Source organism: Sapajus apella, unplaced genomic scaffold (assembly GCF_009761245.1).
Source record: "Sapajus apella isolate SASKATOON/1434 unplaced genomic scaffold, GSC_monkey_1.0 scaffold87, whole genome shotgun sequence".
NCBI classification, from domain to species: Eukaryota; Metazoa; Chordata; class Mammalia; order Primates; family Cebidae; genus Sapajus; species Sapajus apella.
The window spans coordinates 2660808-2686614 of NW_022437027.1; the positions used below are offsets into that span (position 1 = coordinate 2660808).

General features: G+C 37.9%; 1 protein-coding gene and 1 pseudogene across 3 annotated transcripts; both read right to left on the bottom strand.

Annotated features, from left to right (window-relative positions):
* Positions 1 to 398: 398 nt before the first annotated feature.
* LRIT3 (leucine rich repeat, Ig-like and transmembrane domains 3) lies at positions 399 to 25779 on the bottom strand. 2 transcript variants are annotated; one of them, XM_032254757.1, is made up of 4 exons: positions 22750 to 25779; positions 19026 to 19498; positions 4761 to 5066; positions 399 to 3055 (listed from the first exon to the last, which is right to left on the bottom strand). In XM_032254757.1, the coding sequence occupies exons 1-4, from the start codon at positions 22863 to 22865 to the stop codon at positions 1911 to 1913; spliced, it is 2040 nt and encodes a 679-aa protein (XP_032110648.1). In that variant the 5' UTR covers positions 22866 to 25779; the 3' UTR covers positions 399 to 1910. The 2 variants fall into 2 exon arrangements, with proteins under 2 accessions (XP_032110648.1, XP_032110649.1); XM_032254758.1 differs by having other exon boundaries at positions 3000 to 3078.
* On the bottom strand, positions 9386 to 11764 carry LOC116534364 (annotated as a pseudogene). The gene is made up of 2 exons (XR_004261686.1): positions 11758 to 11764; positions 9386 to 10978 (listed from the first exon to the last, which is right to left on the bottom strand). The product of XR_004261686.1 is annotated as a suppressor of cytokine signaling 6-like (transcript).
* Positions 25780 to 25807: the final 28 nt, after the last annotated feature.

Genomic DNA, 25807 nt, shown 5'->3' on the forward strand with positions numbered 1-25807 from the left:
ACCATCCCTATCACCCACCTCCTAGGAGCCCACCTTCCCGTGAAACCAGAGTGGTCTTAAAAGTAATTTTGGTGAGTTTTGCCTGGTGGCGACTTCCAAAACAGAGGCACAAAGCGAACGTAGAAGGCAGCAACAGATCCAAAAAGGGAACAAAAACTGCCAGACCACTGTGGAGTGATCCACAGGCCCCACCCAGTCTCTTGACCAGAGCCGGGCCCTGGTCACTCTCCCTTGATTCTCCTCTTGAAATGGGTGTCATCACTCATTGGCTTACTCAGATTTCATCCTCATTGCTCATTGTGTTCTGAGGGTTTGGGTGGTCCCAGTTAGCCAGCTTCCCAAGGGTGATTTATCCCTGTCAGTCTAAATCTCACCAAAGATGAGTCTTAGACACCACCTAATGTTCGAGCAGTTTATTCCAGCAGTGCTCTTACAAGACAGAAAGCAGGAGCTGGCTGGTGTCATGGGCCAGATACAGTCAGGGGTCAGATGACCAACGGAGTGGGAGAGCTTCTATTTGAAGACCATTCTCAGAGTTTCGGAGATCTTTCCCATTTCTTACACATGTATTCAGTCTGGGTCCATTACCAGGCATTTCTTTCATAGAGCAAATTTAATTTAGTAAGGTCAAGTTTTGTTCTAAGTTGCCTCTGCGCTGAGGTGGCCTTGTCTCCTGGACACCCTGGGTCAGGTTGCATCATCCTGCTAAGTGACATGTAGTATCAGCTCTGTGAGATGCTTGAGTGGGTTTTATTACTATCATTAATCTTAAAGCCACGAGATGTCTCTTGTAGTATACTATAGGTATTAAAATGCTCTTTTTTAAAAAAACAAATTTTATTGATGAACTCCTTTCCTCTATATTTAAGTTCCCCGATGTTTTTAACCTAGGAAAAGAGTCTAACCAAATGAATCCATGGAAGCTTCCCTTTCAAAATCCTAAAATATCCTTTGGGGTTCTAAAACAGACTTTCAAAGGGCAGTAGATAATTTCAAAAACTTTCTGTTTATCAAGAGAATCAAAAGATAACGTGGAAAAGACAAACGGCTTGGCTCGTGGTCCTTTGGCTACTTGTACATCTTCTGACAAAGCAGAAGTGAAGAAAGAAGGAATGAAAAAAGGAAAGGGAGAGAAGACAAGGAGGGATGAAAGAAAGAAGAAAAGAAGAGCAAATAGCAAAATATTAAAAGATTAAAGTTATTTTTAAATATCCATTCAGTCTGTCAGCAGATGTGTGTACATGCAACAGTTGCTGTTTTTAAAGAAATGGTCTATTTGTCATGATCCTCTTTGCATACTTATTTTTGCTAATACCAATATTTCTAAAGAAATGCAAAATTTTTCTTAAATGCAATATGAACACAACTCTACAGTATTATAATGCATAATGTTACCAAGAGACAGAGCCCTCCCTCTCCTGTGAGTTGGATTTAACCTTAGTGAACGTCAAATCCTTTATGATCTCATGCTCACCATTAGGCAGTGTCAGAAAATGTCCACAGCAAATATCATAATGCACTTTGAACATGAATAAACATCAAGGCTTAGCTGGTTATGCTAATGTTTCCCCATTACTTAAAAAACTATATGTTTAAATACAGAGTTTACTTGCTACTTTCACATAAACTTATTTTTAAGAACTGAAACATTACCCTAAAAAGTATTAATAATTCATTAAGCACCACTCTAAAAATTATTTCTTCAGACCTTTTTCACACAAGAAAAAAATCAAAGTTATTTGTCTTTTCAGTTCAGAGGTCTCATGGTATTTTTAAAACACATTTAAAAGCATTCCATTTGTGATTTTCACTAACAATGTGAAAGTCTGTCCAAAAGTCATCCAAACCTAAGGTCAATTATACCCTTAGATGCTAATTTTGTAGCTCACATGCACCTGAGCTGCAGAACCTTAGCAATAATACTCTGGTCTGGAACCTTCACTTTTAAAAGTCACCTGAGATTCCACACTTGACCTAGAACAAAGCAGCAATTTTTCTGAGTCATCCCTGTGCCTTCGTGTCCAGAGCTCACCTACACTTTGAGACCTGGGAAACAGGGTCTCAAATTGGATATAAGTCTCTTTTGCCAAATCATCTTCCCAAAAAGGTTCTGACTTACATTGCAGCTTGCAAACTTTGTACAACAAGAAACAAATCAATGGTAAGACAAGAACACAGGCAGTACTGGTCACCACGAGAAGGAGAGACCATTGAGAATCATCTCCTTCAACTCTTTCGGTAGAAAAGGTGATGCATTGGTCTTTCTGGGGAGGCACTCCTTTTGGACAGACACAGGCCATGTATTGGCCACCGGGTTCCAAGCCATCTATGGTTACTTGGTTCCTGCTGGAGTCTGCATTCAACAACAGCAGGTCCTTCCCACCATACTTGGAATACAACACAGTCACTGCAGAGTTATGTGTGGTGTTGATCATATTCCACATCAATGTCACACTCTCTTTCGTCTCGCTGACCACCCTGAGGTTTTCTATTGTGGCATTTGTCTCTAGAAGCATTGTTTGATCCAACAATGCCAGCTCTTCTTTCTTACTTGTGCTGCCTTGAGGAAGCTTACTTCCACTCTTCACCACCTTTAAATTTCTTTTCCCATCTGGGTAGAGCTGGAGTGATCGCTTGTTGGCCATGGTGGTACTTGCTGAGATGCTCGTGCTCAAAGTCGTGGTTGAAGAAGCAGTGGAGGAGAAGGATTGAGATAAAGAGAAGGAAGAAGTAGAGGGAGGAGACAAAGTAGAGGCAGACAAAGAAGATATGGGGGGGTTGGAAGAGGACCAAGGATATGGTGATGCAATAGATACAGATGTAGATCTTCCAGATCCTGGCTGGATTTCCCACTCAGGATGATCTCCAGCTCTTTCAGAAGTGGCTGGTGATATCGTGGTTGTGATAATGCCAAGCACTGTCACAGTAACCACAGCTTCTGACATCCCAGCCAGATTTTTGGCCTTACATTTGTAATCCCCAGCATCTTTGGCAGAAATGCCTGTCAAGCTCATTATGGACCATCTGACTCCTTCCTCTGGAGATTCTTGTATTACTGGAAGAAAACAAATGTATAATCTGTGAGGAAAAAAAGGAAAATTCAAGTAACCATGCCAACTGAGGAGGAAACAGCTAACTGCTCTATATGCATCCTCTCACAAAAGCCAAGAGGGAAATGGCACCCTGCAAGTCTCCGGCAATGGGCGATGGTTCTGCAAACTGCTTACATCAAGGTCTAGGACCTGCCAGGTGTTGTGAGGTCTGTATAGGAAATAGTATTTTTAAAAGACAAAAGACTGGGAATCAAGAGACGGGTTTTAGAACCTTTTGCCCACTAAATACTATGTAGTGGTAGATAAGTCAATTCATGTCTTTAGGCCTATTTTTCTGCATTTACAAAATAAGAGAAGGAGATAAAGTGATTTCAAAGGTCCCTTTCAATTTTAAGTCACAGTAATTGTATAAAATGTTTATCATAAGACCATCTTAAGTATTTCTTATGATGCGTTTTCATGGTAATAAAACGCATATATCCCTACAGCCAGGGGTATAGCAGATCATTTTCTGGCGTGGCAGAGTCATCATTTGTATTCCAAATAATTTATTTTATATTTAACTTAGGTAAACTAGCAAATCACAGATTCTTTTGTTTGTAGAATTACATATAGTTTTTTAAAAAATCAGAATTTTGCTATCCTAAACTCTGACATCTGGGTATATTTTCATTCCGTCTTGATTTCAGGAGCTTTTCCAAGAGTAATAATGCAAAGAGCAGTATCCCAGTAGCCCAAAACTTAACTCACTAGCTGAAACTGTGGACCACTGACTACCTGTACATGGGAACATTAGGCCTTAACTTCTTTATTTCCATCAGGTTTCATTATTTCAACCTGAATTTTAGTTTAATTTTGAAGAATTTTAAAAATATATCACTTTAATTTTCAGAATATCACTCTTAAAACTGGGCACAAAGCATCCACATTGTCACACTAGGATCTGAAAAGTCTATATAATCAATATTTATTAAAATTATACTTTTTGATTCATAATAAGGTCTCCATGTAATTTATTATTTAAATAATTACCTGAAAATGACAGACTTGTACAAAAGGCCCCCCATCTTTTTTTTTTTTTTTTTGAGACAGAGCCTTACTCTGTCACCCAGGCTGTAGTACAATGGCATGATCTAGACTCACCACAACCTCTGACTCCCAGGTTCAAGTGATTCTCCTGCCTCAGCATCCTGAATAGCTGGGATTACAGGTGTGCACAACCAACTGGCTAATTTTTATGTTTTTAGTAGAGATGGAGTTTCACCATGTTGACAAGGCTGATCTCAAACTCCTGACCTCAGGTGATCTGCCCGCCTCAGCCTCCAAAATTACTGGGATTACAAGCATGAGCCACCATGCCTGGCCAGCAAAAGGCCCTTTTTTAAAAAATGTAATGGTTGTACATTTTGAAGTGAGCTGTATCCAAGATGCTGAGGCAAGACAAAGGCCTTATGTGCCATATCTATCCACTGCATTGTTTTATTCTACCTAAGAAAAAGAGTTTCGAGTGTCTAATTTTATCTAGGTAGTTAGATAATCTGAGGAGAATACTAACCAATAAAATGTACCTTTCAAATCCCTTGCACCTACAATACTCTTGAAATATTTTATCAGCATTAGCTGGCTAATTTCAAATCACACAAAACATGATGTTAATTTCAGAGCTTTGTAAACTCCTTTGATCGTAGGGCTGAATCAAGAAAATACCTGTATAATTAACTGGCGAGCTATCAGATCTGGTCCATGTGAGCTGTGGGGTGGGGAAGCCAGTGGCATCACACCGCAGTAGAACATTACTACCCAGAGCAGACATGATTTTGGTGGCCGAGGTCATCACTGATGGTTTCAGACAACGCTCCAACTCAGCCCGCTGAAACAAAATTCCTGTGAGGCGCTCAGGTTCACTGCAAATCATCAGTGGATCCAGAAGCACTATAGCTGGGTCAACAACCTTTGACAACTCAATCATTTTGGAAATATGACAGTCACAGAACCAAGGATTGTCCTGTAGACCTAAAACAGAAGGTGGGAAAGAAAGACAAAGGTTATTCTGATGACTTCAGTTTACATCCTGTCACTTGAGAAAGTAGGGATCTACACTGTCTCCCTGAAAACAGAAGCGAAGCAGAGTCACCTTTATGTCAGTTTTGCTCTGCAATCCAACAATTTCAATGAACATATCCTATCCATTAGTTCAGATCATTACTAATCATGGCTAATACTTATTGAACACTTACTCTGTGCTAGATTATGTTCTAAGCACTTACTATCACATTTAATCCCAATAACTCTATAATAAATGATATTATTATCCCCACATTAAAGATGAAGCTCAGACACAGAGGGGCCAAATAACTTGGCCAAGGTCACATAGCTAATCAGTGTCAGAGCCAAGATTTTAATCCAGGTACAATAGAATGCCATAATACAGTAATAAAGATCTTTCAAAGGTGCTATGGAAATATTTACAGTATTGTAAGTATTATAGGGTGCTCAGAGGCACCTAACTCAGCCTGGAATAAGTTATGGTTTTATGTGATTTGAAGGTGTACTGAGGTAATGCAAGCTTTGTGTCGCAAAAAACGTAGAGTGAGATACTGGCTATGGCTGGAGAGAAGACTAGAAGGGCTGGTAGAAGCAAAAATGTGGCTTAGCATGAATGCCATATGTGATGACCATGAAGGTGACTTGCTCAATACTCCCTTCAAAAGAGAATCAGCTGCAAGCAATGCAGTTAGCTGACAGCTTCTAGTCACAAGCATCTTCAGGATTTGTCTCACTTTCAGAATTGTTAGCAGAAGCCTTTGGGCCTTCAAGGAGGCTATCAGTGAGAGCTTGAAGGAAAGTGAACGAAATGTTACTGGAAACTAGAGGAAAGAGGATCCTTTGCTATGGAGTGGCAGAAAGTTTAGCAGCACTGTCACCTGTTATCCACACAGAAAGTCAAAAGCATACTCAATGCAACGTGGTCTACCCAAGGATATTTCCAAACAGAGTGTTGAAACTACTCCCTGGTGTTTACTAATAAAATATAAAGAAGAGGCCACAGTTAAAAATCTGTTAAATATAAAGGAATCAAAACTTGCTGAGTTCAGTTAAAAAACTATTTCTTATTCTCAGCCTCTCCAAAATTCTTAAATTAAAATAGAACTTCAGAGGAAACATCAAATCCAGATGGGACTATAAAATGATGTGCTAAAACCTCAGAAGGATCTAAGATGGAGCTTTAGAGTATTCTGTCAGACAAAAGTCTTTCTAGGATCTTAGGAGTGATGTTCCATAACAGCCTCACATAAAGCCCAAGATAGAAAAAAATGTATCACAGAGATTTGTGGTTATGGCTTTTTACTAATGGAGTGGAAGAAAACTTTTACTAAATTAGGAAGAAAAGACAAAACAACAATTTTACAAATTCTAACCATGGTGGAAATGTAACTGTTAGTTTGTAAATTCTATATTTCTTTTATACTTTTTAAAATTATTATAGCAAGTCATGACTGGGTCATGTTTTTCTACCAGTAATGGTAAAAGTTTACTTTTTCATCTCCTGTTTTAGAAGTTTGCTTCTCTTCCATGGGTGAATAACTTTAAACTTTTCCTCTTATATTTAATCTTGTGAATCTATACCTAGTTATTGAATCAATATTAATTTGAATTGTATTCTCTTAAGTGTCGGCTCTTTCATCCAATTTTATGTGATAAGCAGGCTTTCTAGTTTATTTTATATTGCTATGACCAAGTGTGGCTCTGGAACCTAATGTGTGGGCTGAAATCTCAGTTCTATCAAGCTTCGCCCCATGAGTAGGTATCTATAATAACAACCTCTCTCAGCCTCATCTACAGAATGCAGTAGTTCTTTCACAGAGTTGCATGAATTTTAAATTACATAATTCATGGAAATTACCTGGAGCAATGGTTTATTCATAGTAGAATCTCTGTGAACTTTAACCTTTCTTGCTAAGCATAGTACTTAAAACCTTTTGTAAAATATAGTCATTTCAACCTCTGAATATGTAACAAATTTCATACATATAAAACATATTCCCTATACTAGGGTCCATATTTTCTTGATCTTAACAAAAGAAACCAAATGTAATACAACCTGTACAGACTAAAAAAGAATTCAAAACAAGTATGTAAGTAATGGTGGAGATATTATCTGATAGATACTGAAATATCTATAATAATAAAGTCAGTTCATAGACATTCAAAAACTTACTTCACCAACAGACACCACATTAGATATTCAATCATTATTGTATATATTAGTTGACCTGATATGTGAAGGCCAGATTTAAATATATGAAAGATAAATTTAAAAAGTAATAGGAAATGACATTCTCACAAACTTTACTGTGCTTGGGTTCCTGATGAGGCCCAACCACTAACTCTGTGTCCTGGATCATGCAACCTTGCTGAGCCTCAGTTTTCTTATCAGCAAAATGGGAGAGTTGACTAGATAAATGCTAGAGGTTTTTACAGCCATAATGTTCTATCAACCTATAAAATAAAAATAATGATCATAGACTAAAAGAAACCAAAGATGGAACAACAAATTAACACTAAAATCCATCACTCAGTAAAAAGCAGAAGAATATGATAGAATGCCTAATTTGTGACATTTTTATCTCTATTGATTGAGGTGCTAAAGATAATCTGTGCATCTAGGCTGTTCTAATAGTGTTTTTTTTACAACAGATTCTCGCTCTGTCACCCAAGCTGGAGTGTAGTGGCCACGATCTCGGCTCACTGCAACCTCCACTTCCCAGGTTCAAGCGATTCTCCTGCCTCAGCCTCCTAAGCAGTTGGGATTACAGGCACTCGTCACCACGCCCAGCTAATTTTTTGTATTTTTAGTAGAAATGGGGTTTCACCATGTTGGTCAGGCTGGTTTTGAACTCCTGACATCAGGTGATCTGCCTGCCTTGGCCTCTCAAAGTCCTGGGATTACAGGCATGAGCCACGGCACTCAGCCCAATAGTGCTTATTTTTAAAAGTTAAATCTTTCAAGTTTGTGACTTTTCTATGTCTACATTGATACACAGTTAAAATATGAATATCATAAAAAATGAAACCAGTTTATCAACTTTGACTACAATAAAGAGTAAAGGTAGTCAATTCTCCTTTTATAAACAATATATCTGATTTTACTTATTAAAATGGAGGGAAGAGGGAATTACTACAGTTTTAAAATTCTTCCAAAGGCTGAAATCCCTTCAGTAGTCTTATTTTACTTTGTATGCATATTTTTTACATTAACCAGTTTTGCCTTATACACATTTAAATATTATAAAGAACTAGATTTGGGATTAGATTGTTAGACTGTGAGCCACACGGTTTAACAAATTAATCAAGTCAGTTGGTGTGTAATGTTCCAGTAACCTCTACAAAAAGCTATAAAAGATTTAAAATGTTGCTATCAATTGGTATTGTCAGAATTGTGAGCTGTACTTTGCAAGAAATCAATGAAATAAATACATGGTTTGCCTCCCACAGATAATTAAATCTCAAAGTGAGGATCCAATCATGTGTCTGCTCCCTGAGCGAAAGATAAAACCAGTGAAGAGAAGATCACAGCACACAAACTGGCAAGTGTCCTCCAGGGCAAAGATATGTTATCATAGTGCCTAAGAGGAGAAGATGGCATATTTTAAGTTAAATAAAACAATCAAAAGATTTAGAACAAAACGCGTAAGCACCCACCTTAATATAGTAAGAATTCATAAATAGAATGATTCTAAAACATTTATATTGAAATAAAAGGTTACTTATATCTTACATCTATAAATTTGTGTCAATATTCTATACATAAAAGCTATGCTCATCATAGCTTTTTATAATTTGATTTTAAGATTAATTTCTAAATCTGCCAGCACATCAAATTTATTCAGTTACATAATATGTATGAAATATTTGAATAAAATACTTTGAAAACACTTCAACTTATGCCAGATTTTTTCTTTTTTCTTTTTTTAATCTAATATTTATTTAATAATAATTCTAGCTCCGTAGGTTTTCACGTTATGCCAACTTGTACCCAAGTTTAATTATAGAAAAGGCAACAATTTCTAAATTGGTGGCATACATTTCTTTATAATTTTTTTAATGTAAGGACATTTATTAAAATAGACAAACTGTAAGATGAAAATGAAGGCAACAGAAAAATTCAACTTTTCACAACCAAAAATATTAGCACAACCTCAGAAATAATTTAGAAAAAAGTGTTGTTAAAAAATATGTTGTAGATCTCCTTTCCATTACCCAAGATTATGTCAATTCATGGTTCTAAATCAATCATTTTAAAGTTAGAGATTAAAAACTCATCTTCAGTGTATATGTAAATTCTGTGTTTTATCACACAGGTATGTTTATTCAACATTATCTTTTGAAAATGGGCCATTTAAAAAGACATAGTAATTTCCATTCTATAAGTTTCACTCAACTTTACTTAGGGTTGAATACACATGAAATGTGCCTTTAATGCATAAAAATCACAGCAGATAGCAGCAAAGGACTGGGCGGGGGGCACTGAGGAGAATTTGATAATTCACATTGTGATTATTCTGCACATTGATGAAATATAATTCACACCTTTAAAACCTCGACTTCCCTTTTTAAAGAACCAAAAGAAATCCAAGACACCTTGCTGACACTTCCCCACCCCTAAACAAACTGATGACTCTTTTACACATAAAACTGAAATGGTTATGGCAGCAAAAGGTTTTGATGGCAATGAAAGTTTGTAAACTGTATTTCAATCTCTTTTTCTTATTCCCAGAATGCAAGATGCAGTGTTCTCATTCTTTCAGTAGTGCTTCTCCTGTAAATAATCCTTCATTTTGTTTGGCAAAGGCAGTTTCTGAATTAAGTCTATCCTGGTATACTAACATATAACACAAGGACACAGGTACTGCAGGGAGCACACCTGCGTGAACCAGGACACTGGGTTGGTGAGTCTGACTGGGTAAATTGCAGATCCAGGCAGCCGAGACCTTGAATAACAAAAAGCCCTATTTTCGGAGTCCCTGATTGAATGCTCAATTAGATCAACTATGGACCTATGTCCTTCCACATCTGGCTGTTAATAAAAGCTAAATCTGCCATTTGAGCACTCAGTTCTAGTGTGAAATGTTTTACCGTACGGTCAGAAGCTCAAGCTTAAAGGGTAACGGTCGTCAGAACTGTCCCAGACAAGTAAAGAACCATCTGGCACGTTTGCTAGGCTCCCTTCTGCCTCCCAACATGTGATTGGTCCCCAGTACCATCCTTGTTTTGCAAGTTTTTTCAGCTCCTCTGTGAGGCTTGACACAAGCATGGGACCACTACTTTGCACTGAAGCAAACTCTTGCAATCCCACAAACAGAGTTAAGATCAAAATAATAACAGAACATACTTTCAGTCATGTGGGCCTCTGTGCCAGCTAAGTCCACTGAAGTTCCTTTGGATTTGATTATTCTGCACTGGAGGTAGCAATGGTGGGCGTGGAGGGACATCATTGTGATTCGCTCTCAGGCTCTGCAACATGACTCCCGTGGTGCCAATCAACAAGCCATTCACCGACTGATCCACAAAGATCTCTGGGGCAACAACTAGGTCCTGGTCTACCTGACTCTCGACTTCAGGGAAACAGCACCCTCCCACTTGAGGAGGAACCGCAGAGACTTCCACGGGAGAAGAACTGTCGAGACAACAGCTACGTGATCCTTCCAAAGGATACATCCCCTCATCTAAAGGCACAGTCTACTGAATGTAGTCCCCAGGCATAAGTCCAATAACGACAGGCACATGTTCATCCAGGTGAAGATGCAGGTCTCGGTTATGAGAAGCCGAGCTCTTCAGTGAATTGGCTTGCTCTTGGCACACGGTCTCACACCTGTAATCCGAACACTTTGGGAGGCTGAGGTGGGAAGATTGCTTGAGGTCAGGAGTTCAAGACCAGCCTGGGCAACATGGCAAGATTCTGTCTCTACAAAAAATACAAAAATTAGCTGGGTGGCAGCACTTGCCTGTTGTCCCAGCTACCCAGGAGGCTGAGGTCGGGATATCAACAGAGCCCAGGAGGTGGAGGCTGCAGTAAGCCATGATTGCGCCACTGCACTCCAGCCTGAGTGACAAAGTGAGATACTCTTTCAAAATAAAATAAAATAAAATTTAAAAATGTTAAAGCAGCAAAATCTGCAGTATAAATGTTTAGGAAAAGATTCAAGAGCTACAACGTTAACAATTTATTTCACGCTTTGAAATTATTTTAAAGTGTATTAATGGTAAAACAAAATTCTTTTAAAAATTAATTTAACTGGTTATATCTAAAAGCTATGTAAATATTTTTAAATCCCTCAAAAATAAAATGTCTATTTAAGGTCAAAGTTACAATTTTTTAAAAAGTAGTGACCAAGAACTGAATACATTTAAGTGTTTTTTTTGTTCTGAGGACAAAGGTAAGAGAACTCTCTAAGTTAAACTGTTACTTGCACTGCATTCCTTCAAGGCAACACATCAACCACAATTACACTAATTTGCATTAATTAGTTTACTTTATATAACTATTCTTGGATGGGGGGACAAGTGAACTTTATCTTTTCTAAAAGAATAATATTTATATGCATCAGAATAGTTGGACTAAATGTGCTTTTTTGTGTGTGAAAAGTGAGCAATAAATTCTTGCACAAAAGTTATTCTGAGGACTATAAGCCCTTGAAGGTACAGAGCATGCCTACTCAGCTTTTTGGAGACAACAGTCTTTAACAATTCAGCTGGGAAAGGAACATCTGTTTTTTTTGTTTTTTTTTTTTTTGAAACAGGGTCTTGCTCTTTAGCCCAGGCTAGAGTGCAGTGGTACGATCTCAAATCACTGCAACCTCCACCTCCCAGGTTCAAGTGATTCTCCTGCCTCCGCCTTCTAGGTAGCTGGGATTACAGGTTCCCACTACCGTACTCAGCTAATTTTTGTATTTTTAGTAGAGATGGGGCTTCACCATCTTGGCCAGGCAGGTCTTGAACTCCTGACCTCATGATCCACCTGCCTCAGCCTCCCAAAATGCTGGGATTACAGGTGTGAGCCACCGTGTCTGGACTACATCTTTTTAATGAATGGTGCTGGAACAAGTGGACATGTGTTTGCAAACATATAAACCTCAACCCCTACTTTACACAATACTCAAAAACTATTTTTAGATGGATAATAGCTATAAGTATAAGAGCTAAGAATAGACAGCTAAAAATTGAGTATAAAGGCTGAAACTATAAGAAAATAATGTAGCTGTGATACTGAGGTAAGCAAATATTTTTTAGGTGGTACACAGAAAGCACTAGCTGTGAATGAAAAAACTAACGAATCAAATGTCATCAAAATTTAAACCTTTCTTACCAAAGACACGAGGAAAACTGAATAGACAAGTCAGCCTTAGAAAAAATATTCACAATGCTATAACAGACAAAAGACTTATATTCAATCATGAAAAAAAGACAAATAATCCTTAAAAATTAAGCAAAAGATAGTTCATAAAGGAAGATATACAGTGACCCATAAGCAAAATGAAAACCGCTTCCTGACCCACCCAATCCCCAAATAGCTGAAATGAGAAAGAGCAACAACATCAAATGTTGGTGAGGATAGGGACCAACTAGACTGTCATGCATTGCTAGTGGAAATGTATAATGTTATATAGCCTCTTTGAAAAACGGGTAGTTTCCTTAAAAGTTATACATGTAGTCATTCTTTTTTTTTTACCACCCAGGATGAAGTGCAGTGACATGATCTCAGTTCACTGCAACCTCTGCCTCCTGGGTTTCTCCTACCTCAGCCTCCTGAGAAGCTGGGACTACAGGTGCGCACCATGACACCTGGATAATTTTCATATTTTTCAGTAGAGACAGAGTTTCCCCACATTGCCCAGGCTGGTCTCAAACTCCTGACCTCAAGTGATCTGCCTGCCTCAGCTTCCCAAAGTGCTGGATTACAGGCATGAGCTACTGCGCCCAGCCATACAGCCATTCTATAACCCAGCAATTTCAGTCCTAGGAATTTATCCAACAGAAGTGAAAACATGTTCCACAAAAAGCTTTGTACAAGAATGTTAATTGAAGCTTAATTTATTATGGTCCCAAACTCAAAACAGCCCATGTGTCCAACAATAGGAGAAAGGATGAACAATTGCTCCATTCATACAATTGAATACAATTTTTCAATAAGGAACTACCAATACATGCAACAGAATCGATGATTTTCAAAAACATAATGCTGAGTGAAAGAAGCCTGGCACAAAAGTGCACCTTGTATGATTCCATTTAATAACATTCTAGAGCACGCACAATTAGCCTATAATGAAGAAAATTCAAAACAGTGAGGCAAGATTGACTGAAAAGAAACACAGGACTTTCTGGAGTAACGGAAATATTCTGTATCTTGATGATGGTGTGAGTTATGTAAGGCTATACCTTTATCAGAATTTACCAAATTGTAGACTTACAATCCTGCATTTCACCTATCCAAAGTATACCTCGATGTCTCAATTAAAAACAAAGTTTTAAAAATTAAAGAGTGATGTCTTTAGAGATGAACTGTAAATTTGAAGCTTGACTCTGCCTTCTTACTAGCTGTAGAAAGAGGGTGAGGATTAGAGCAAGGCATAAACCTTAACTATGTGAATTTGTTTCCTCAAGCCACAAAAAGGATGTGGCACATCTACAGAGATTGATGTGTTTTTTGAACTAAATTGACACCATTTCAGAAAAGTCTGGAAATACTAGGGCTGCCACTGACCTTCAGGCAAACTCCATTTCAAATAGGAAAAGAGCCCATGTTTATGATTGAGCAAATTTGGGTACAAGTAAAACAACACCCAAAAAAAGCATTTTATGTTTTCTCCTAGTGCAGATCTTTCTCTCCAAGACAAACAGTGTCAAGGCTTTACAGAATATGCCTGTGTAAATATTTGCTTAATCTTGAGAAAGAGGCCATGGAAATTTACCTGTATTGCAAATTAAAATTTAATTTTATAGTTAATTCCAATGTTGATTTGCAGGGCAATAGTTTAAGTTTTCATGGATACAATAAACGACAATTTTACTAAGTTGATGTTTTTACTCCTGTAGAAGAGAAAGAGTAATTGAAAAGCATCACCTTAATGTTTTTATTACATACATATATGATCTAAAGTGGTCAGTAAAGTAATGAATATATGAAGAAAGGAACTCTGTTGTTACTATATACTTCACATTATAAAGAAGGGGAGAAGGACCTGGGGTCTGGAGCCAGATGGCCTGTCCTCAAAACCCAGCTCCACCACTATATGATGAGTGAATTTGGGCAAGTGGCTTAACTTGTGTCTTATTTTTTCATCTATAAAATGGAGATGAAGTGGTATTTACTATAGAGTTAATGTGAGACTAGAAGTCACATAGGTCAAGTGTAAGAACTAGGTTGGCATTGAGTAATTCCATCAAATTAACTATTAATATTATTATTACAAATAGAACCCCCATCTGCTAACAATAATCAACAGAGAGTAATAAAAATTAAAGTAGGCTGTATCCCACCATATCAGAACAGAAGCAAATTCTACAGGACACCCAGAAAGATATAATTGCTATACTTAAACACTATGTTCTAGAAAAGCTAGGACTGGTTCTCTACATTCAATGATGCAATTAAAGGTTCAAATATTGTTGGAATAACAAAAAGGCCAAACAAAGAAGTCTTTATAGGACACTCTCATCCCAGTCACAGCTTCTATAGAAAATCGTTGATCTAAAAGCATAATCTCAGAGACTGTGAACTTCATATTCTAAAGAACAGCTACATAAAATATTTCAATTTCTTCTCATTACAGTCCTATGAACAACATGGAGCAAGCCCTACCATCACCATTTTCCAGATGAAAAAAACTGAGTTTTCTGTGTGTGATTTATCCACATCAATTGGTCCTCTCTTTTTCTTCTTTTGGTAACACATCAAACATGGCTTTGCTAAGGTCAGATGTCACATGCTTCAAACTATCCTTTGTTATTTATTATCATGATTATTTTTATCTTTATAAAAGTAATGCATGACCATTGCAGAACATTTTGGAAACATAAAAAAATGAAAAGTTGTCACACAAAGAAAACAGTTAAGCAGAATTTAAAAGAAATTCAGCTAGTGAATTTCTTTTCAGTCTTTGCCTTTGCACATTTTTAAATAGTTATGTTCATGCTTTTTATACAGTTGCATAGCCTGTTTTTACAATTTAATGTTATACAAAAGTATTTTCATGTTACTGCTTTTAAAAAATCTGGACCCTAAAATGCAGTTAAAACTGTTCAGGTAACTTCCTATGGCTAGTAAAATGTCATAACATTTTTCCTTTGATCCCTAAGTTCCCATCCAGATTTAACTCCCAAGGAAAAAATATGAATGTTCTATAAATTGCTTCTTCATAGTAATATTAGTAATTGATCATTAGAAAGCTATTAATTGCAATGTAGTAATTGAATTTTATTTTCTAGTATATTACACCACTGGGTAATTCTATTAGAACCAAGAATTACTTTCCAGGAAACTTAGAAAGATAGGTAGGGAAATAGTATCTTCCAGCTATTATGCTGAACCAGCCTTACATAGTCCTGATACCAAAACCTGGCAGAGACACAACAAAAACAGAAAATTTCAGACCAATGCCCCTGATGAACATCAATGTGAAAATCCTCAAGAAAATTCTGGCAAACTGAATCCAGCAGCACATCAAAGAGCTTATCCACCACAATCAAGTCAGCTTCATCCCTGGGATGCAAGGCTAGTCAACATATACAAATCAATAAACATAATCCATCACATAAACAGAATCAATGACAAAAACAACATGATTATCTCAATAGACAATAGGTGCAGAAAAGGCCTTCAATAAAATTCAACACCCCTTCATGCTAGAAACTCTCAATAAACTGGGTATTGATGGGCTGTATCTCAAAATAATAGGAGCTATTTATGACAACCCACAGCCAATATCGTACTGAATGGACAAAAGCTGGAAGCATTCCCTTTCAAAACTGCCACAAGACAAGGATGCCCTCTCTCACCACTCCTATTCAACATAATATTAGAAGTTCTGGCCAAAGCGATCAGGCAACAGAAAAAAGAGTATTCAAATAGGAAGAGAAGAAGTCAATTTGTCTCTGCTTGCAGATGACATGATTGTATCTTTAGAAAACCCCATCATCTCAGCCCAAAATCTCCTTAAGCTGATAAGCAACTTCAGCAAAGTCTCAGGATACAAAATCAAAGTGCAAAAATCATAAGCATTCCTATAAACCAATAATAGACAAACAGAGAGCCAAATCATCAGTCAACTCCCATTCACAATTGCTACAAAGAGAATAAAATACCTAGGAATACAACTTACAAGGGATGTGAAGGACCTCTTCAAGGAGAACTACAAACCACTGCTCAAGGAAATAAGAGAGAACACAAACAAATTGAAAAACATTCCATGCTCATGGATAGGAAAACTCGATATCATGAAAATGGCCATACTATCCAAAGTAATTTATAGATTCAGTGCTGTCTCCATCAAGCTACTACTGACTTTCTTCATAGAATTAGAAAAAACTACTTTAAATTTCATATGGAATCAAAAAACAGCCCATATGGCCAAGACAATCCTAAACAAAAAGAACAAAGCTGGAGACATCATGCTACCTGACTTCAAACTGTACTATAAGGCTACAGTAACCAGAACAGCATGGTACTGGTACCAAAACAAAGATATAGACCAATGGAACAGAACAGAGACCTCAGAAGTAATGCAACACAGCTACAACCATCTGATCTTTGACAAACCTGACAAAAACAAGCAATGGGGAAAGAATTCCTTATTGAATAAATGATGTTGGGAAAACTGACTAGCCATATGCAGAAAACTGAAACTGGATCCCTTCCTTACACCGTATACAAAAATTAACTCAAGATGGATTAAAGACTTTAACATAAGACCTAAAATCATAAAAACCCTAGAAGAATACCTAGGCAATACCATTCAGGACAAAGGCATGGGCAAGGACTTCATGACTAAAATGCTAAAAGCAATGGCAACAAAAGCCAAAATTCACAAATGGGATCTAATTAAACATAAGAGCTTCTGCATAGCAAAAGAAACTATTATCAGAGTGTACAGGCAACCTACAGAATGGGAGAAAATTTTTGCAATGTATGTATCTGACAAAGGGCTAATATTCAGAATCTACAAGAAACTTAAACAAATTTACAAGAAAAAAAAACAACCCTATCAAAACGTAGGCAAAGGATATAAACAGACACTTCTCAAAAGAAGACATTTATGTGGCCAACAAACATATGAAAAAAAAAGCTCTTCATCACTGGTCATTAGAGAAATGTAAATCAAAACCACAATGAGATACCATTTCACACCAGTTAGAATGGCAATCATTAAAAAGTCAGGAAACCACAGATGCTGGAGAGGATGTGGAGAAATAGGAACGATTTTTTTTTTTAGATGGAGTCTCACTCTGTCGCCAGGCTGGAGTGCAGTGGCATGATCTCAGTTCACTGCAACCTCTGCTTCCCAAGTTCAAGCAATTCTCCTGGCTCAGCCTCCCGTGGTGGCTGGTGCCAGCACACCCAACTAATTTTTGTATTTTTAGTAGAGATGGGGTTTCACCATGTTGACCAGGATGGTCTCAATCTCTTGACCTTGTGATCTGCCCACCTCGGCCTCCCAAAGTACTGGGATTACAGGCATGAGCCCCCACGCCTGGCCAGGAACACTTTTACACTATTAGTAGGAGTGTAAATTAGTTCAACCATTGTGGAAGACAGTGTGGTGATTCCCCAAGGATCTAGAACCAGAAATACCATTTGACCCAGCAATCCCATTACTGGGTATATACCCAAAGGATTACAAATCGTTCTATTATAAAGACACATGCACACGTTTATTTATTGCATCACTATTCACAATAGCAAAGACTTAGTACCAACCCAAATGCCCATCAGTGATAGACTGGATAAAGAAAAGGTGGCATATATACACCATGGAATACTATGCAGCCATAAAAAGGATGAGTTCATGTCCTTTTCAGGGACATGAATGAAGCTGGAAACCATCATTCTCAGCAAACTAACAAAGGAACAGAAAATCAAATACTGCATGTTTTCACTCAGAAGTGGGAGTTGAACAATGAGCACACATGGACACAGGGAGGGGAACATCACACGCCGGGGCCTGTTGGGGTGGGTGGCTAGGGAAGGGATAGCATTAGGAGAAATGCCTGATGTAGATGATGGGTTGATTGATGCAGCAAACCACCATGGCACTGGTACCCCTGTGTAACAAACCTGCACATTCTGCACATAAAGTATAACAAAGAAAAAAAATAATCCTAACAGAACCTAAACAAGGCCAAGTTCAAAATTCCCAAACTAGTCACAACTAAACTAAGAGACCAAATCCGTTAGGAGAACCATTTGGGGCCAGGAAAATAACTGGTGCTTCCACCACTTCTTTTCAGATTAAGGAAATTTAGACACTGTTCTTCCTAACCAATGAAGCCACTGCTATCGAATAAAGATGCCAGAAGGAACCTAATGAAGAGTTCAAAAGTAAACTGAGCAGAAGTTTGTACCAGAGTGTGGAGCAATACTGTGCTCACTGGAGTCTAGGCAGGTTGGTGGATTCTGTCTCTCAGCTGGAGGCTCTTTAAGAGAAATGGTCCTCTCTCCATTTCTGACGCAAGTTCTCCTCCACTTTCTTCACACATGTATATACGCACAGGCATGCACACACACACACACAGCCCTTACAATTTACACAGGGGAAAGAGGTAACTTGACCTAGGTTAACCAATAAGATACTATTCCACTAAAATTGCAATCACAGAGTAAAAAACCAAATCCAATAGATTTTAAAAGACTGGACAACAAAAGCTATGCGTAGCAGGCTATCTACAGATGAAAAGCCCAGAGGCTCGCAAGCTTACCAAGAATAACCCTGCTTGGGGAAAGGTCCAAGCCTCCAGAAGGTGTTGTAGCTAAATGAGACCAGCTCTCCAGGAAATCTGCTGGCAATGTGGTTAGTCTGTTGCTCGATAAATCCAAGTAGGCAAGGTTCTTCAGATACCTGAGTGCATCGTTTGGCACACTGGTTATTCTGTTATTGTGCAAATCCAGGGTCCTCAGAAGGGGCATGTCCAGCAGAGATGCCCAAGGAAAAGCAGCCAGAGAATTTCCATCCAAGCGCAACTCATGCAGCTGCTTCAGGTTGTAAAAGCTGCTGGGGTCAATGCTGGCCACGGAATTGTAAGTCACCCAGAGGTACTGAAGTTCTACTAGGTAATAGAAGGCCTCTGCGGAGATTCTGCGGATGACAGTCTTCTCTATGCGAAGCTTCACGGTATCCACGGGGAGGTTTGTAGGGAGCTCATTCATATCCATGTCGTTACATAGCACCAACCTAGTGTCACAAAAAGAGCAATGTGAGGAAACTAACTCTCCAACACCCATTTGAAAAAAATATTTCTCATTTGAAAAATATCAATTTTCAGCCAGGCGGTGGCTCATGCCTGTAATCCCAGCACTTTGGGAAGCCAAGATGGGCAGATCACTTGCAGTCAGGAGTGGAGACCATCCTGGCCAATATGGTGAAACCTCATCTCCGCTAAAAATACAAAAATTAGCTGGTCGTGGTGGCAGGCACCTATAGTCCCAACTATGCAAGACGTTGAGGCAGGAGAATCACTTGAACCCAGGAGGTGGAGGTTGCAGTGAGCCAAGATCGCACCACTGCACTCCAGCCTGGGTGACAAAGTGAGACTCCATCTCAATATATATAAATTTTTATTCCCTATTAGTGTTCAAAAAATATTTACTCTGGTTAACCTGTTCTCTAATAGTGCATCTTCTTCTTCATCGTGACAGCAGCTACTTTTAGGTTGAACCATATGAAATAGCCAAGATAGTAAAAAATAATCAAATATCAGCAATTTCATGTGGTTCAACCTAATATTTATGAAGATCTTAACATGCAAGCCCTGCTCAACAAGGTCACATCCATGACTTTATTTAATCATCACAACAACCCCAGGAGGCAGACATTGGGTAACAGGTAAAAGTGCCTGCTTTAGAGTCACACTGATCTTGGATCAAAACAATCCAGGGTCTAAGGTCTGCCACCTCTTAAAGCCACTTCACCAGTGTCTCAACCTCATTTTCCCATATGGCCTGTTATGATGGTTAGTTACAATGGATGTAAAACTTTACAACTTCCTGGTACATAATATATACTCAGTAGGTGTTTGCTGTTACTGTCAATAACCTCGGTTGTACATGGAAAGTAACTGAGGCCCACCAACATTCAGTAACTTCCCAAGGTCACCCAACTAGTAGGTTTTGCAGTCACCTTTCAAAACCACTTCTGTCCATCTTCAAAGTGCATCTGTTTAGGAAATGGCCCATTTTTAAAGAATCGCCTGTTAAAATCGGAAATCAATACTTTTTAAGAGGATAATTTATTTAGGTGAAAGAAAAAAACAAGTGTTCACAGTACACGTTTAAAGTTGAGCTCTGTTTTAACAACGTGACTTGCACATTGCTTTCTGCCTAAGGAATAAACCAGAAACTAGGAGTTGACCTTGAGCGAGTCACATTTTGATCTTGTTTGTTGGCACACATAAAACAGGCATAGAAATTGTACCAGCTGGGCAAGGTGGCTGTAATTCCAGCACTTTGGGAGGCCAAAGCAGTCAGATCACTTGAGGTCAGGAGCTCGAGACCAGCCTGTCCAACATGGTGAACCCTCATCTCCACTAAAAATACAAAAATTAGCCAGGTGTGATGGTGGATGCCTGTAATCCCAGCTACTCCAGAGGCTGAGGTGGGAGAATCGCTTGAACCCAGGAGGCAGAGTTTGCAGTGAATCAAGGTTGCGCCACTGAGCTCGAGCCTGGGTGACAGAGTGAGACTGCATCTCAGAATAGAAAAAAAAAGAAAAGAAAGAAAAAAGAAAAACAACACTGTCCCATGTGTAAATTTAAAGTATGAGGAATCTGAGAATTTAGATTCGTTTTAGCCTGGAAAATACCTATTTATTTCCTATGATACATTCATCCGAATTACTAAAAATGAACAATAAGAAGTTTTGCAAAATATCATACAAATTGTAGCACACTATAAATTCAGTACATAATTGCAATAAAAAGGGTGAAAAAAATTTCACCCGTTAGTGAAAATCACATTAAATCGGTAGATCTGAAAAGCTGCTCATAATGTATACAAATGTAAGCAGCATAAAGCTGCAATTTGTTATCTCCTTTCTATAACTTCAGGAGAAGACCTCATGGAATCTTTGAAATTCTCTAGGGATATCTCTTACTTTTCATCTCTATTTTGTATCACAGATTTCAGTGCTACTTTATACCAGTTTCTACTCATTAAGAAAGCGTTTCAGCATTCTATCATAGAAGAAAGCCCAGTGTGTACACAAAAAGATCTAGCATCTTTACCAACTTAGCTACTACATCAACACAATTATATAACCTAGGACAAGTCACTTGGTCTCCGTACAGTTTAGTTTCTTCACGTATAAACTGACAAGGGGTTGAACTAGATTATTTCTTACCAGGGCTAATATTCTATAATTTTTATAAAATCCATCAATAATGGGGTCACCACAGAGAAGGAAACATTTCTATGATTGTTTCTCAAAAGTAACCTGGCCTGATCTTCACTGCTGAACACCCCTGGACAAGTAGGTCTTTAATTTGCTACATTCTCTTGTCTGTAACCACCCAGTGAATATCTCAAAAAATACCAAGAATTGGTTAAGTAAAGTTTATACAATAACAACATAAGCTTTTACCAAATATGTCTTAGTTATTATTATTTATTTGTTTAAAGTTATAAGACATAAATTGGGCAATTCTTTTCACAAATTATTTTGTCTGAGACTCACCATTTACTTCAATCAAGTCACAAATAGTCTGATTTTGTTATTAAATGCCCTCTCAAAAAAAAATTCAAGTTCTACCATGTTTAGCTAGCAAGAGTTCTGTTTTGCATTTCACATATCTAAAAGGCCTCATGCACCTTATAAGCAAATAACTATTCTCACTACACAAGCAGATGCTAAAACCACCTAGGGATTGAATAACTTCTGTGAGGATCCTTCAGTGTCTGCAACAGACAGTATTTTTTTTTTCAATCTTCTTTACTTTGTAAATTCAATCAGCTTAAAATGAAATATTCTATTAACCTTTCTGAGTTTACACTTGAGATCTTCCTTCCTGCCAAATAATCCTCAAAGGAAGTGGAGAGCCCCGAAAGCAAAGGATCTGGGCATGTCCCACAGCTCCTGTTCAGCCCTGCCCTCTTAGGCTTCCTATAATCAAGGGCTGGCCATGCACCTTTAAATGGTTTGACCTCAAGCAACATTTTGCAAACATGAGCATAAAAAAAATTTGGGAACACAGAATGTGTTTAGAAATTTCCAATAACTTGAGAGGCCTTTAAGAGTCAAACTGCTCGAAATGAAAACAGTGAAGGAGTAGGTGACCAGTATTAATACAATTAAGTTGAAGTTTATGGACATTAAACCTTCTCTTCTGTGATTTCTGATCCTCAAACATTTGCTTTCAAAAGTAGGCTCTCTTGTTTGGGTCCTTTTTGTCAAAATAATGAGAACATTTAGTAGCAAGCAGAGGAGCATACCTTGATCCCAAGCCGTCATTTCTGCCGTGATAATCACACATGCACTGTGAAGGACACGAACAGCCCACTCCTTCCAAAATGCTAAGGACAATGCACAGACATGCAAAGAGATGCATCGCTCCTTTCAGAGGTTATTTAAACAAAAGGTAACCAAATCCTAAGCATTCAGAAACTGGTGTGCCCGGAATGCAAACAGCCATTTAGTAACAGCAGATTACACAGGATTAGCTGAGATCTGTAGTTACTTAACCTTCAAGTGTATCTTGCAGGAGATCAATTGACCCAGTCTTTGAATACAGTTTCAGCAAAGTAACACATTCTAAGGAAAATGAAAATCAAACACATGACAAGCAATTTCAATAGTTACCCATAGCTTGATTTGCAAAGAAATGCCTATTAAATCCCTTTCCTCTGGATATACTTACCACTGCACCTTAAAAATACACTTAACGTTAAAAATAATTTGATCTTGGCAGATGCTAGAAAATTCTGTAGATTATTTACATGTTACAACATTATACAACATTTTACATTTGGTTTTTGCCAGCATGCATAACTAATTCAGTTTTACTAATTTAGTTTTAAAAATAGAGGCACATGACAAAAGAATGATTTAGAAAAGAGTTATTGATGTTGCCACATACTGGTTATCTCTAAAAATAAACAAGTCCATTACATAGATTTTATGGGGAAAATGCTTCAACCAACTACTCGTGGCAGGACTAAGTTCTCCAGTGAGAATGTGTTCTAGGACTCTTCCAGATCATCTCAGTGTGTGGAAGGTTTATCCCAGCACATTTATTTTTAATGCAGGCATCTATCTCTGTTCAATAGTTTCCCAAGTTATCTGCATCAAAGCCATATTTGACGATCAACTCTAATTCTTTTAGCTATATTAGGCTCTATCAGAAAATATGAATTATATGTAATTAAATTATAAAACTATCTCCACACACATAAAATGGAGAATTCACAGAGTCACTCAAGGATTTAAGAAATAAATATATGTTATTTAACCTTCTTAGTGGCCACTTCTAACCATTCTCTTTAAACTAAAAACTTTTTTAAAAGAAAATTAAATCTATTAAAATAAGTATATTACAGGAAATGTTGAAAACTAATAGAATTCATATAAGAGCCATAGTCTGACAAACTGCGCTCAATTAAAATAAAACACTGCAGGTTTCCAGATTCTGTGCAATTCATTTGTTTGTCAAATATTTACCGAGTACTTACTCTCTGCTGAGCACTGAGGGGTACAAAGATGAACAAGACAGTTATTACACGCAAGGAACTCACATGATAAAGAGAGGAACAGAGTACTCAAGAAGCACAAGAAAAGAACATCAAATCCAGCTTATGTTAGTCAAGCAAGACTTCCTAAGGTGGGTGGTGCCTGGCTGCCATTTACAGGGTGCATGATGATGCATTATGGGAAAATCCAAAAAGGGGCATTGCAAGCAAAGGGAATAGTGGAAACAAAGGGAGAGAAGAGAGAATGAGTGTATTGTCTTCAGAGAACTGCAAGCACTTCTTGTTGCTCAGGCATAAGATTTTGAGGCAGGAAGTTAAAAAAGATAAAGCTGGAGAGGTAAGTGGGGATGATGTTATCAAGGAAACCCTTCAATTGGATGGAGAGCTTACGCTCAGCCTATAGGCAATGGGAGCAATAAAAGTTAGACTTGGGAGTGGCACAACAGCTTATCCTTTTAGGAAGAATTCTCTGGTGGCTGTGTGGAGAAAAGGTTTAGATAGAGCAAGCAGCAAGAAAGGAGGAGGCTTCGGGTGGATGTCTGTGGTTATAGTCCAGGAAAGCAGCCATCAGGCTACAGCCTTGACTGCTGTGCTGGAAATAGTTAGGATAATGCAGCTTGAGGAAACATCCGGGTGAGAGAAATGATTAATTAGGTATAGGGATGAAGAAGGGATTTAAGAACAACCCTCAGGCTTCACAGTGTTGGAGATGCAGTGAGAGGTGATGGCCCTGAGTTTTTGAGCACAAGAGGAAGGAGAAATAGGATGGGTAAAGCTCTGATTGCCAAAAGACCAAGAGATTTTTTGAATTATTAATTTCACAGATGTCACGACTTACACGGGGGCAAGACATGCCAAATTGAATAGAGAAACGCTGTTTAAAGATAAAAACATCAGAAACTAGTAAACTAAGAGGTCAGAGGGAACTATGTAACCAAAGCCAGGTCTTCCTAGTTTTATCATATAAGCAAATTAATTGATAATATAGCATTGAAATATAAGTACTGTACACCGTTGACCTCCTTTATATTTGAGGCAAAGTTGTTTCTTACTTATCACTGGAAATGAGTTCACGGCTTTGCAAACTGGAACTCTTGAGTCCATTTTCCTAGACATTATTACAGATGTTGTCCTGGCCTTTTAATGGCTTTGGGACTCTGGACACAGATTTCACTATACTCTTCCTGTAAAAAGGTTCAGCTACAGTAGACAGGACGAGCAAAGAGCTAGCGACACAATGCACTCAGAACTCTCTGGGAACACTAAACATTTTATTTAGCCATGAAGAAAGACAAAAGCTGAAAAGTCCCTTTGGGGGTATGTTAAAGAGGGCCTTGAAAATCTAGCTGAGAGGTTTATAAGACTTTGGGCATTGGAACTTTATTTTTAAAAGATTAGCTATGACATTGTATTGATTTGCAGTTGTATGTATTGATTGCTGTGGGAAAGCCAGAAAGTGAGGCGATAAGGTAGGAGATTACTACAGCAGCTTACCTTTCCATATACCTAGAGGACTGTACACATAAAATTAATGCCTAGATTGTACTTAATATGCTAAAGAGACAATTTACAGGATGACAAAATAAAGATTAAAAAATACAATATGCAAAGACACAGCCTCATTAGCAGTTAAAGAAATGTGAAATAAAATGAATTTGAGTTCGAGTATATAACTCATAATTTAAATATATACAGCACTAGTAGCAGGCATATGCAGTGAAAAGCTCACTTAGATACTGCAATTACAGTGTAAACTAATTCCAGTGTAAACTAATTCTATCTTTCCAGAAAGCAAACTAGCAAC